The 13078-nt window shown below is 35.5% G+C and overlaps 1 protein-coding gene across 5 annotated transcripts in view; it reads left to right on the top strand.

Moving 5' to 3' along the window:
* The window catches only part of LOC126974674 (protein enabled), an 80617-nt gene that overhangs the window by 50201 nt on the left and 17338 nt on the right, over nt 1-13078 (top strand). For all 5 annotated transcript variants that reach the window (XM_050822268.1, XM_050822249.1, XM_050822234.1 and 2 more), the window contains 5 exons: nt 6398-6563; nt 7262-7417; nt 8390-8514; nt 9069-9225; nt 12524-12639. In XM_050822268.1, coding sequence (XP_050678225.1) covers nt 6398-6563; nt 7262-7417; nt 8390-8514; nt 9069-9225; nt 12524-12639 — 720 coding nt within the window. The remainder of the gene's footprint in view (nt 1-6397; nt 6564-7261; nt 7418-8389; nt 8515-9068; nt 9226-12523; nt 12640-13078) is intronic.

Raw genomic sequence — 13078 nt, 5'->3', positions numbered from 1 at the left:
AGACATAATATTTTAAGTCTCATTTGCTCAGTCATTTGACTAGCTACGCACGGCGCCCTTCAGACCGAAACACAATAATGCTTACACGTTACTGCTAGAAATAGGCGCCGTTGTGCTACCCATAATCTAGCCGGCATCCAAAAGGAGTCTCCCACTGGTAAATAACATAAATTTTACCCAGATGTTTAAACCATAGAAATGAAATTTCTTTATTCATTTAGGTATAATTTGTAGGCTTACGAAAGTAAATTTTCATGCCATTGGTTCAATAGACTACCAGGAGACCTTGTTCTGAGAAGAACCGGCAAGAAACTCACCAAGTTTTATCCTCCCTTTACAGTTTTCACAGTATACATACTATTTTATCGTCTATATATTCCGAAACTTAATTTGCTTTCTTCATTTAAACTTCCTTAATATGAAGCTTAAATTTGCTGAACATGATCTAAGTGATCGGACAGCCTGGGAGTAGATTATGATTATTTTATAGCAATAGTAATGACATTACAATCTATATATATATATTTCTTATCTCTTTTATATTGATTTCCACGTATATAGCCACTCATCACGATATCTCTGGAACCATTAGAGCTAAAGACTTGAAATTTGGTAGGAATATTCTTTTCTTCAGGTAGAGGTCAGCTAAGAACGGATTTTTCAATTTTTAGAAAATAAATGCCTCCTTTTTATAGACGAGGTCTGATACGTACACAAAAATATTAATATAACTATGAAGTAAAGGAAAGATTAGTAAGGACCTTACTGTGATATGTTATTCTTATTACTTGATGATTTAAATGTCGTATGGTCTTCAAGATATCAGGTTCGCCAAACAGGTGGTATAATTTGGGCTTGTATTGCCATCCGCAGCTTTCCGTCTGGCGCTAAAACTTTTTTCAAAATGTTTTTTGCCCAAAAACCTTGTGCGTAAGTTTATCTTTTTCTGTGTTATTGATAAACGCGAAGTAAAGTTATTCCAAGTTTATAACTTTTTGCCTTTATCTTACCATTGCCACTACAAAATTACAGGGAGAAGTAATTTTAAACTTGGAGTAACTTTTAATTGCGTTTATTAATGAGACTAAGTCAGATCGGATATTTAGTTACATTGAGTTTTAACTTTTACTGTCGGATCATGGTGCTGACATTGATATAGTATTTTGATCTACAAAAGAGAGCTGTTCGTGATATATATCAGCTTGGTTATATACAGTCTCTCAAAGAAAAATTTAAAGAAATATATAATATGACTGTTCATTGTCAGTACATTTATGAAAATTTAATATAAGTTCACAAAAATCGTCACCTTTTTGCTCTTAATAGTGATTTTCATTGTTATAACACTGGAAATAAGGGGTTGCTTGTAGCTAATTCTAGTAGGCTTCATAAGATACATAATAGCTTTAAGGGTAAATGTATACAATTTCATAATAAAGTCCCAGCCACTGTTCAGTCATTATCTATAAATAAATTTAAATGTTTTATTAAAATATGGCTCTGTCGTAAATCCTACTACTCCACAGCTGAATATCTAAGTGATCAGCTTGGGACTAGATTATGATTATTTTATAGCAATAGCAATGACAGTACAATATTGTATATTTCATTAAAAAGAGCGCAAAAAAAAGAATGCTTTATATCTTGCGCCGCTTCTTCTTCTCTCTCAGAGCGCCATTTGTTTCCGAAGCGGTAGTTAGTGTCTATATATTAGAAATGATATCAAAAATAAATGACATCTAAAGGAATCAATATTGAAAAAATAAATGCCTTATATGCCTTCTAACTACGAATTAACCAAAACGAATCAATATTGAAAAAATAAATGCCTTTTATACCTTCTAACTACAAACTAACCAAAAGTTAAAAAACCGTAGACTTGGGATATACATACTTGCGCATGACTTACCGATGATGCGTGACCAATAATGTGCCAATGTTTGTGTTAGCTATAATAAGTTACCGTGGCTGAACAGGTATAACTTGTCAATTAAAATCGGTTACAGTTACAATAGATTCAATTCCCTTATATCAATCTGAAGTGTGGGAGAGAAGAACTAACGGACAGTTCTACTCTCCCACACGCTCTGCTTTTTTTATGAAAATAAGAGACGAGGCGAGCAGGATGTTCAGCTGATGATGGTAATTGATACGTCCTGTCCATAACAATGCGGTGCCGCTCAAGATTCTTGAAAAACCCAAAAATTCTGAGCGGCACTACAATTGCGCTCGTCACCTTGAGGTATTAAGTCTCATTTACCCAGTAATTTCACTAGCTACGACGCAAAATACGAAACACAATAATGCTTGCGTCGTTGTGGTACCCATAATCTATCCGGCATCCTGTGCAAAGGAGCCTCCCACTGGTTTGCCTATACGCTAGTATTTGTAATTCTTTGGTCCAAATACAACTCGTAACTCTGAGCGCGTAGCTGCCGTGAATAATTTACCTTTAGAAACTAGCAGCGGTATTGAACACGAGTTCAGCCATTTCAATTATATTTTATCGCATAGTTGCAGCATCAACCTTTAGTCCTTTATTATATTCGCTGGGGAAGCACTTCCGTTGTCAGCCAGCCGTTATGTTTTCAATTTAGGGAGTACTTTTTTATCTGTCTGCTGGAATATTATGAGTACAAACTTGAAACTTTCGAGATTATTTTTGCTGCAAATATCTGTAACTATAATGAAGCGTATTTTGTTATACAATTAGTGTCGCCTTGTTAGTAATTCACTCGGTGCTGCCCGCGACGTTGTCCGCGTGGACGTACAGTACATTAATACATTGAATGTCCTTCACCGAAATTTTACTCACGATTATAAGTCAAAGTAAAATAATCTTTATACAATTAGGCTTACACTAAGCGCTTTTGAAACGTCACTATTAATATTTCTTTTAAATTACTGGATCTACCATATGTTCGGTAAAAGAAGAGCTCGTGAGAACAACATACAAGAAACTCAACGGCCATTATTTTCAATAAATAGAGCATGTTGCAATAAATGTAATATGCAAATGAATTAGTTTATAAGATGCTTCATCTAATATATGAGTCGTGATCAAAGTTAAAAAAGTTTTAAATATCAAATATCCCGGTTTCTATTATTGTTTGTTATTGCGAGAGTATTATATCACCTAAGTTTTACGTTAATACAAAGCCAGTTGACAGACAGATGGACGGATGGTCAGAGTTTTTGTATTAGTGTTCCCGTTTTTCACTCTTTGGGTACGCAACCATAAGGGTAAAAAACGAGGGTTTGCATGCATCCCGACACACACAAGTGCCTGAAATTTGGCGCCATTTTTAACAACACAACACGTGCATCATGTCAGTCTATGTCATAGACTAACTACATACTACGGTTTTTAACCGACTTCAATAAAGAGGAGGTTCTTAATTCGATTGATATATTTTTTTATGTATGTACACCGATTACTTTCATTATTAAGTTATATGATTTATTATTAGGTTTGGTCTGACAAGGCTGATGCTTTTTGCAGTCTCGTGCCAGAATTTGGCGAGTCAACATCAAATCAAAATCACTCTATTCATGTAGGTCACGGAAATGACACTCATGAATGTCAAAAAAAAAATTTTCTTATTGAATCTATTGCTACTTCGTAAAGGGTTGAGCTAATGAGAAGAAATAACAAGGAACATCTCCTGAGCATGCCTCGCGTAGAGGCGAAACATGTGTCGAGTTGATTAAAGACAAAACATAGGAGAATTCACATTCATAAGATATCACAAATTTGGATAATAGTGGATTTCCGCAAAATAATACCCAAAAATATATATGATTCGTACAATACTATGTCGTCAGTTATAACTTTTAACTCAATATCGCTAAGTTACGTAAGTAACATTGAAGGTTCGTGGGTTCGAGGCCAAACATACCCACAACGTACATTCGAAAGCTATCTATCTAGTTTGAGACTCTGTCGAAACACTTGGTCATTGGTAAACGGACAGTAGGCCACAAATAACTATTTTAGAAAAATTATTACTGAATTAAAGAAAAAAAAATATTTGAAAAAGCTGTAGTATGCCGTTTAAGACGTTTGCTAGAGTTAATTTTACAATAAAATACCAGTCAGTTCACTAGGATTCGACTTTTTTTCGATTCGATTTGACAAAGAAGGCTTACTATAGTATAGTAGATTATATAGAGGATAATGATGCCATACAATATACAAGAACCATTCTTATCTGGTTCTGCCCAGGTCATTTGTATAATTTTATATTAAGTAGGTTAAGTTGTTATACGATTTAAAAGATGGGCTGGGACTTTCTCATCAGTTGTTCTTCCCAGTTGTTCTCCCCATCATAAAGCCCCTTTACGCACCACCGATTACCAAGCGTTGTTGCAGCATGTAATGTTATTGTCACTCTCTATAGCAGAATTTATTTTATGTGGAAAGTAAGAACTGCCATGAACCGTTGATTATCACCACGATACCCTCATAAGGCCTCATTCGCACTGGAGCTTTTTTAACGTCCTCTAAAAAAACGTTTAATCGGACTGTATTCCCAAGTACATATTCACACGTCAGCGCTTTTAAAACGCGACGGTTTTATATCGAGTAGTGTTGTATTTCTGCGGTGGAGGTTGCATTAAATCGAATAGACCATAATTTGAAACTCTATATTATTATTTACACGAGAGCTAAAAAAAAGGAGTTGCGTTCAGTGCACCGCACCGACGTGACTGTTTGATGCTTACGCAATATATTTAAGGCGTCACTATTTCCAACAATTCGTCAAATGTTATATATACATTCGAAAATTATTAAACAAAATTAACCGGGTATTGCCTTTACTACTTGTCGTATTCAAACTGTTCTTTTGTATCTCTATTAATACAGAGGATGTACCCAGAATGCATTTTGGTTTTTTAGGTCTCGTGTGAATGAGGCCTTAATGTTCAGGTTTCTAATTCATATATAGCTATATATTTATTCGACGACTATCATGATCACATACTATCAGTTCTAATGGTTGCCGGTCTTTGAAGCAAGATAGCTTATCGTTTCGAAAATACTGTAGGTGGATATAGCCTTGTTCTCCAGTTTAGGAACATGATTCGACCTTTTTGTATTTCGTAAAATCGCCTACACTGATGGTTTTATAGCTATGGCAAAAGATATAAGTCAGATGTGGGCCGCACAAAAGGGCTCAGACAGGTTATGTAACCTTGCCTGATGGTAATGCCAAACACCCAAATTGTTGGTGCTATTACGAACCACTTTTCGTCTCTTTCTAATGAACTGATCACTTAATCTCTCAAATATATACAGCCTTATTAATACGTCTAGATTGACTTAGACAGCTGTGAAAACGCCGAAAAAAGGTTAGGTTGACAGTTAACCTCTATTTTGGAGCAATGCCAAAAATAAATAATATAAAATCCCTCTCTGTTTTTCTCTGATTGAATTAAGGCTGCGAACTTTTCGTTCGATTTCATGTCAGAGAAGGTAAATGGTATAATGAGCCCAGATTAATCAATAAATGTAGTTTATAATTTTTTTATACTTTATTTTGAATTGTCACATGGACTTAATTGTTTATGGCTGCCGCAGCCAAATATTATTTTAGCGTACTCTTATAAGTATTATAGATTATTAGAATAATATAGTACAATAAAAACTCTATTGTAGAACATAGTTAACAACCCTAGTCTGAACAGGAACGAGATAAAATGTGTTAAATGAAAACTTAAAAAAACATTCGAAAAATCAAAGTAATTGAAATTGACCTCGAGCCATAACCTGAGCGTTGAACAATATATTATACCAAAATTTACGACCCATGCGTACTCGAACGGTTGGATCAGTTGGAAAGAGCGCTCGGACGGGACACGAGAGGTCGCGGATTCGAGTCCCGCATCGTTAATAAATTTTGGTTACAAATTTAATTTGTATAACTAATCCCAGAAGTGAGGGTTGTCACTTTAAAGTAACAAATTGTTTCTTCAGGAAAGTGATGTGGTTATTAGTAGAGGCAAGAATGAAGCCTTTAATGTGGCTATGCGTCACATATATGTCACAATAGTGTGACCGTATTTTAATTGAAGAAATGCTTGTCGTAGTGTACAAAAAAAAACAGATAGCGTTGTACCTAAAAAGCGTTACAAAACTGCATAGCCATTAGATGTGAGAAATAAGCCATTAATATGGCTATAGGTAGGTTATGCTCAAATGTCATATATTACCACGATAGTGTGAACTTATTTTAATTGAAACAAATATTTGCCTTAGTGTAACAACAGATGGCGTGCTCTCTAAAATGTTGATACAAAACGAAAAAACCTTCGCTTTGAAGCTACACAAACAGCGGAATGTTTTAAATCCGGAGATTTAAAACAAATATTTATCAGCCCATTTATTTGTTCACAGTGAGCAGTCAATAAGCAGTGCTAGGGCTTCGGTCATGGTGTACGATGACGCGCTGAAGCGCTGGGTGCCTTCGGGTACCAGTTCTGGGTTGTCCAAGGTCCACATCTACCATCACACACAGCATAACACTTTTAGGGTGGTTGGCAGGAAACTCAACGATCATGAGGTGAGTGCAATAAAAGACAAATACCATAGCAGATACCATACCATAGATGGATCAGTTCTAGAATTTATTTTTTTGTTCATTGTCACCTTTGGAAGATTTACTTTTTCGTGAATAGCCTGCTTGTATCATCATTATTAAGAGAAATACTATAGTCTGAGAACTACGTGCGCGACCGTCTCTCAGGTCCCGCAGGCATGTTTAGTACCCCATCTCCGCCACCGTCTGTCCTCCCCGTCCCCGTGGGACGGTCGCGCACGAAGTTGTCGGACTACACCTGACGCATGTGAAAACATTTTTATAGATAGATGTAATGTAATAAGTGCTAATTAATTATAAACATTTCAGTTTGCAAAAAGCATAGATTTTTTTTAGGAAAATAAGGGACGAGACAAGCCGGACGTTCAGCTCATGATATTGGATACGCCCTGCCCACTACTATGCAGTGCCACTGAGGATTCTTGAGAAACCAAATATTTTGAGCAGCACTACAATTGCGCTCGTCACCTTGGGACATCAGTTTTAAAGTCTCGTTTTGCCCAGTAATAGCTAGGCGCCGTTCAGCCTGCTGCTTCACGGCAGAAGTAGGCGCCGTTGTGGTACCCATAATCTAGCCGGCATCCAGTGCAAATCGAAGTAGTTTTATATATTAATATAAAAAAATATTTTTTATTATTATATTTATTTTGCGCTATTTCCAGGTGGTAATAAACTGCGGGATCGTACGAGGGTTGAAGTATAACCAGGCTACGGCGACTTTTCACCAATGGCGAGATGCAAGGCATGTTTACGGCCTGAACTTCTCCTGCAGAGAAGATGCTGACAGTTTTGCGAGAGCTATGATGCACACACTTGAGGTATGTAGCTTTTATAAGTATTCCACATAAAAACTACCCATTTTTTGTCATGCAAGGATCTTTATACAACGAGCGCAACAAAGGAGACATTAAATGAACACACGGGTAGTTACTAAACTACTTTACGTTATCTTAAAAAATATTCAAAAATAAAATACTTGATTCACCTAAATACATTTTCCATAATAATATTAATAATAATAATAATAATGTCATTTCAGAGCAACCTGTAAGAAATCTAGTAGCCATGCGCTAGCGTAGGCACTAGCGTAGTACTACATTTTTAAGACAAATTATTAGTTAGTGAATCTCAATTCACTTAAAATAAAAAATATATATATATAACTAGTTGACCCGGCAAACGTTGTTTTGCCATATAAATTGTATTGATTTTTTCCTTGCTAGTTGATAAGAGATGGTGCTAGTTGTATTCATTAGTAACAATCACACTTCTTTTATATTTTGTATAATTCACACTATGGTTTTATAAATTATAGCCTATTTGTTATTCTGGTGTGTAAGCTATATTATTGTAAAGTTTCATCAAAATTTATTCAGTAGATTTTGCGTTAAAGAAGTTCAAACATACATCCAGACATACAAACTTACACATTTATAATATTAGTGGGATAAAGTAGAAAATTGCGTATTTTCATTAAGTAGTAACTTAATAAATCTAATTTTAGTTACAATTATTGTTATTTTTGGTGTCGGTGTCAGCCACGGTAGGTTTGTTATTATATAAACAGTTACATAGAAAGGTCGCAGGTAAGATGCGCTTGTGTCGTACGCGCAACGTGACTACGTGGGGCCGCGGCGGAAGGACACCGATCAAAAAAATAACAACAATTAAAAGTAGAATCAGATTAATTAATTAGATTTTTATTTTTTAGTGTATGTTATATATTGTTTTTGAATAGTTTTTTGTTGAAGTTGGTTGGTTTTTTTTTAATAATTATATTATTATTTCAGGTTCTTGCCAACAAAGCAACAAACAACACAGTGCCAGTGCCTCCACAGGCTCCCAACCCGCCTGTACCATATAATGGTCACAACAACGGACATAACACCCATTATGACGAGGACATGGGATACAGGTGAGTTATACCATAGTACAAGTAATAGAAGAGTAGCGTAACACGCGGTCTCCTTCACATTTATACTTACGTCTGTGCGGAGCGCTAGCGTTGTTCCATACATAAAGATTGACGACGCGGACGGCGCGGCTAGTTTTGAATAGATTACAAAACAAATATTAAAAATAAAATTAATTATGGGTCCCAAATCGAAATACAAACTATCCTATCTCTCAAGTTGGACTAAACTGCACTCCATGAAGTAATCCGCATTAAAATCCGTTCATTAGTTTAGGAGTCCATCGCGGAAAAACAACGTGACGCGCAATTTATATATATTAAGAAAGTGAAAAGTGAAATTAAAAAAGTGAAAATGGTCTTTGTTTGAGGCTCAATCACGCCTAAACCACTGATCGTATTGACATGAAACTATCACCATTCGATGCGAAATTTTTTCTAGATTATGGTTACTTAGTTTTTTTATTGTGTTTGTTATAAGATGAATAAAATAAAATTTATTTCCATTAAAAAATTGCGCGGCTAGTAAATATCATAAGATTAAATGTGTATTTTAGGACAATGACCCGAGAAGACGCTGCCATGCTCCAGCAGCCACAGTACCACGCCCCTCATCATCAACACCAGCAACCAATCCCGCAACAACATCACCAGCCAGGCACGCCGCATCATGCGCCCCCGAGCCAGTACCATGCGCCGGTGCATCATCACACTGTAAGTAAATTCAATATGTCTATTCAAAATAGGATATGATATCACTTATTGAGAGTCAAAACTACCAACCATTCGAAAAGGTATGCCTCAGACTTCAGAAGAACCGGTGCAACAAACACAGCGGGCTTCTTTTTTTTTTTACCAAAATAGAGTTAGAATGTAATATCGTAAAATAAAATGTATTATTTAATAGCTTGAGGAAGGTCGCTCCCAATCTGTGGTATCATTTAGAAAGTAATATTTATGTTATAGTAACCTTTGCCACGCGAACGTTTGTTAACAATTCTTTTGAATTTTTTTTATATATTTGTTTTGAATATTTTCTGGGATCTTGTTGAAAAAGTATAAAATAATATTTATTTTTAACTTGTTTTATTGTATAATGTAACATATATGTAAAACTATGGGTCTTGTAAACTGAAAATTAATAATAATTATTATTATTAGCTGATTAGTAGGCAATATAAGTTTATGTCTGTTCCTGGTGTTAACATTATGATTACCACCGTTTCTAATCCAATTATGTGTCTATGTACATATATAACATTATCAAGAATATATATATGTATATAGTAACAAGTTTACTAATGTTAAGGTGAATGCTCGTTTGTCCTCCTATTCGATAAAAAAAAGTGTGAGTCCCAAAAACCATATTTTAATACAAAGAGATATGAAATTGTAATATTTTTTGATGAGAAACATGTTATGTTTAGGATTCTAGTTAGTAAGTTATAGGAGTCGAAACACGGTTGACAAAACTGGACTCGATACAATAAATTCTCAGATTTTCCTCTAAATCTTCCACGGAAAAAGCAATTTCATTTGCTAGTTATTAAACATTTTCAATAAAATTTCCATAATAAATACTTCACACGACTATTGTTTTATTTTATTGCGAAAAAGTATTTATTTTGTAGCAATAAATACTTTAATGAAATTCGAACGTCCAGTGAAATTGTGCACGGGTACACCTTTACATTACCAAGACAAAAACACCTCGGAAAAGAAGAGCTACCTGATTTTAAGGACCCTACTCGTCTAGTGTAAACACGCCATTCGAACTCAGTGAGGGGATAGTGTAATACCCAATTAGTAAAGTAGAACTAGCAATTCCTTGTTTCTCGTATTAAAGGCATAAATGTTACTACTTTGAGCGAGAAAGGTGCTGATTTGTAGAAGCACATTCATCTCGAATTCATTCAATTTAAGAAAGCAACTTTACGTGCAGTGTAGGTTATTTAAGGTTAAGAGCTCCTTCATATATCTTCAAATTTTACAATAAAATATCAGACAGTATGCTAGGACTCACTGAGTACAAATTCAAGAAACATATTAAAGCTACTTTGACAAAGAAGGGTTACTATCGTGTAGTAGATTATATTATGTCTAGAAATATTATAATTTTTGTTTCTGTATTATTTAAATATTTCTTGTGCCAATGTCCGCGTGACGTCATAACATGGCGCGCTGTGAAGAGTGCGTGTAATGTAGTGACGTCACAGCGGTCAAACGCCCGCTACACAGCCTCAGCTTAATGTTTTGGAAACTATTTATATCTAAAATATTAATTCACCTTTATTTATACTAATATTTTATACTTTATTGCCTTTTTACATTCTGTAATTTAAAAATCTTTTTGTTTCTGTATTATTTAATTATTTCTTGTGCCAATGTCCGCGTGACGTCACAACATGGCGCGCCGTGAAGAGTGCGCATAGTCGTATCGTCATACTACACTATGCGCAAATGCCCGCTATGCAGCGCCTATCTTAAGAATAACTTAGCACGCATTGCGAATTTTTTCCGCTAAAGTCTGTGACATATGATATTATATGAAGCTGCACGCACTTGCGGAAAAAAATCCGCGCGGATATTTTACCGCAAACAATCCGCGATGCGAATTTTTTACGATAGCGCGACTGCTCAGTCGCGCATCGCCTATGAGAGAAGGATGTCGTGCTCTTCGCCTTTTGCCTCCAAACTAATGATTATATAAATGACATGATGATCAGAACACACACACCACGCATATATTGAATTTTGAAAGAAACCATTCCAAAATTTATTAAATTTCATTATAGCTATATGCATACAGTATGGGACCAGGGACCAATCTAAGTGACTCTTATATAATGTATATGTTCAAATTATGACAATTAACACGGACGGTTGACTCAGTTGGAGGGGCTCTGGGGTGTAGCCCTAGAAGCGCAGGTTCAATCCCACACCGTCCATAATTATAGATGAAATGCTCGCATACCTTCACTTATACATATAGACTTAGAATGTGGATTGATGCAGTTACTACAATCGTCACTCTTTTGAGGCTGGCTTGTGTAACAAATCGTTCGAGTATTTTATCATTCAAAATTTAAATTCATTAAAAATCGTAAAATATTTTATTTTAACAACCGCCTTCAAAAACACTATTCCAAAACAATATATATAATGTGCACTAAAAAGTATAAAAATAATTGAGTATGTTTATACAGTCTAATTAATTAATCTAATTGTAGTTACGATTATTGTAATTTTTGGAGTCGCGTGACGTCACAATATGGCGCGCCGCAAAGTGCATTTACTAACGTCAGAGTGGTCAAGCACTAGCTATGCAGTGCCTACCTCGACAGCGTAGCTAAAATTGCTTATTTGTGCACGATATAGGCTGCACAAAATCGATTTTTGTGCACAAGTGCATTAACGTATCTACTCATAAATGTATCTATATTAAGGAGAAGAAAATGAGCCGTATGACTCGGCTCATTTTCTTCTCCTTAGCCAATCACAAAAAAGCTTAGAGATAGAATTTGTTATTTTATAATATTTACTCTAATTTATGTGCCTCGTGTGTTTTTTAAGACATAAAAGATATTAAAATTAAAACAGGTAGGTTATTTTATTAATTAAATATATATTACAAAATTAATTTAATAGTAGGTTGTATGAGTCTGGAGCCCAAGCCTAATATCAATGTCGTAAGATTAAAAATAAAAGCGGCGGGAAGTAGGTCTTGTTTTTTCGTGCGTTTATTAATTTCGTCAAATTTGCTAAAATTGTTAAAAATGTCCATGTTATACTACTGTTTTATTTCCTCGCAATCGAAATGAAAAGCAGAGTTTATAACTCGTCTACAAAACCATTCTATCTTCGACATTACTATCAGCCTTCGCCTTCGGCTCAAGCTGCTAAAACTCTCGGATAATAGTGTTTCGTTTTGTGCACTCGTTGTAAAATCTACTATTTAGAGCATGGTAAAAATAAATATAAGCTAATATTGTTTATCTGTCCCCCTCCACAGAGCGTGCCCGTGGCCCCGGCGGCCCCCGCGGCCCCCGCACCCCCCCCGCACGGTGTACACACACTTCCTCATGCAGCTCACGTGCCACCGCCGCACGGACATCATCGCACTAACAGGTAATCATTCTTTAATATTAAAAAGCTAATATTATTAATCATAGGGTTGCCACGCGTGCTTTATTACCTAGGTAACACTGAATATGTTTAGAAAATGAAAAACGGCTTGTTATAGAAAGTTACCTATACTTTTGTTTTTCGAAGTAATCTCCGTTCCTCTCTTCACATCGTCGCATTCGATGCAACCACTGAGAAAAGCAGTGGGTCCATTCTTCCTCAGGGGTGTCTTCTATGCTTTAAATCCTCTATTAAAGATTCTGAAACAGTTAGCTTATTGCCAACATTAAAACACCCAATGTTCTAATAACCATTACATCATCCAAACGAGTGTTGTAATGTTGTACTGAATTTCATAACAACACTCCTAATTTTGTTTTTCAATCCCTTCGTGCTCAAAGAGTTTTAACAGACAGCCACGTTCTTATTGCTCGATGTGTGG

Source organism: Leptidea sinapis, chromosome 2 (assembly GCF_905404315.1).
Source record: "Leptidea sinapis chromosome 2, ilLepSina1.1, whole genome shotgun sequence".
NCBI lineage: Eukaryota > Metazoa > Arthropoda > Insecta > Lepidoptera > Pieridae > Leptidea > Leptidea sinapis.
Note: the sequence above shows the minus strand (reverse complement) of the source record. Positions and strands in the feature narration are given on the sequence as shown.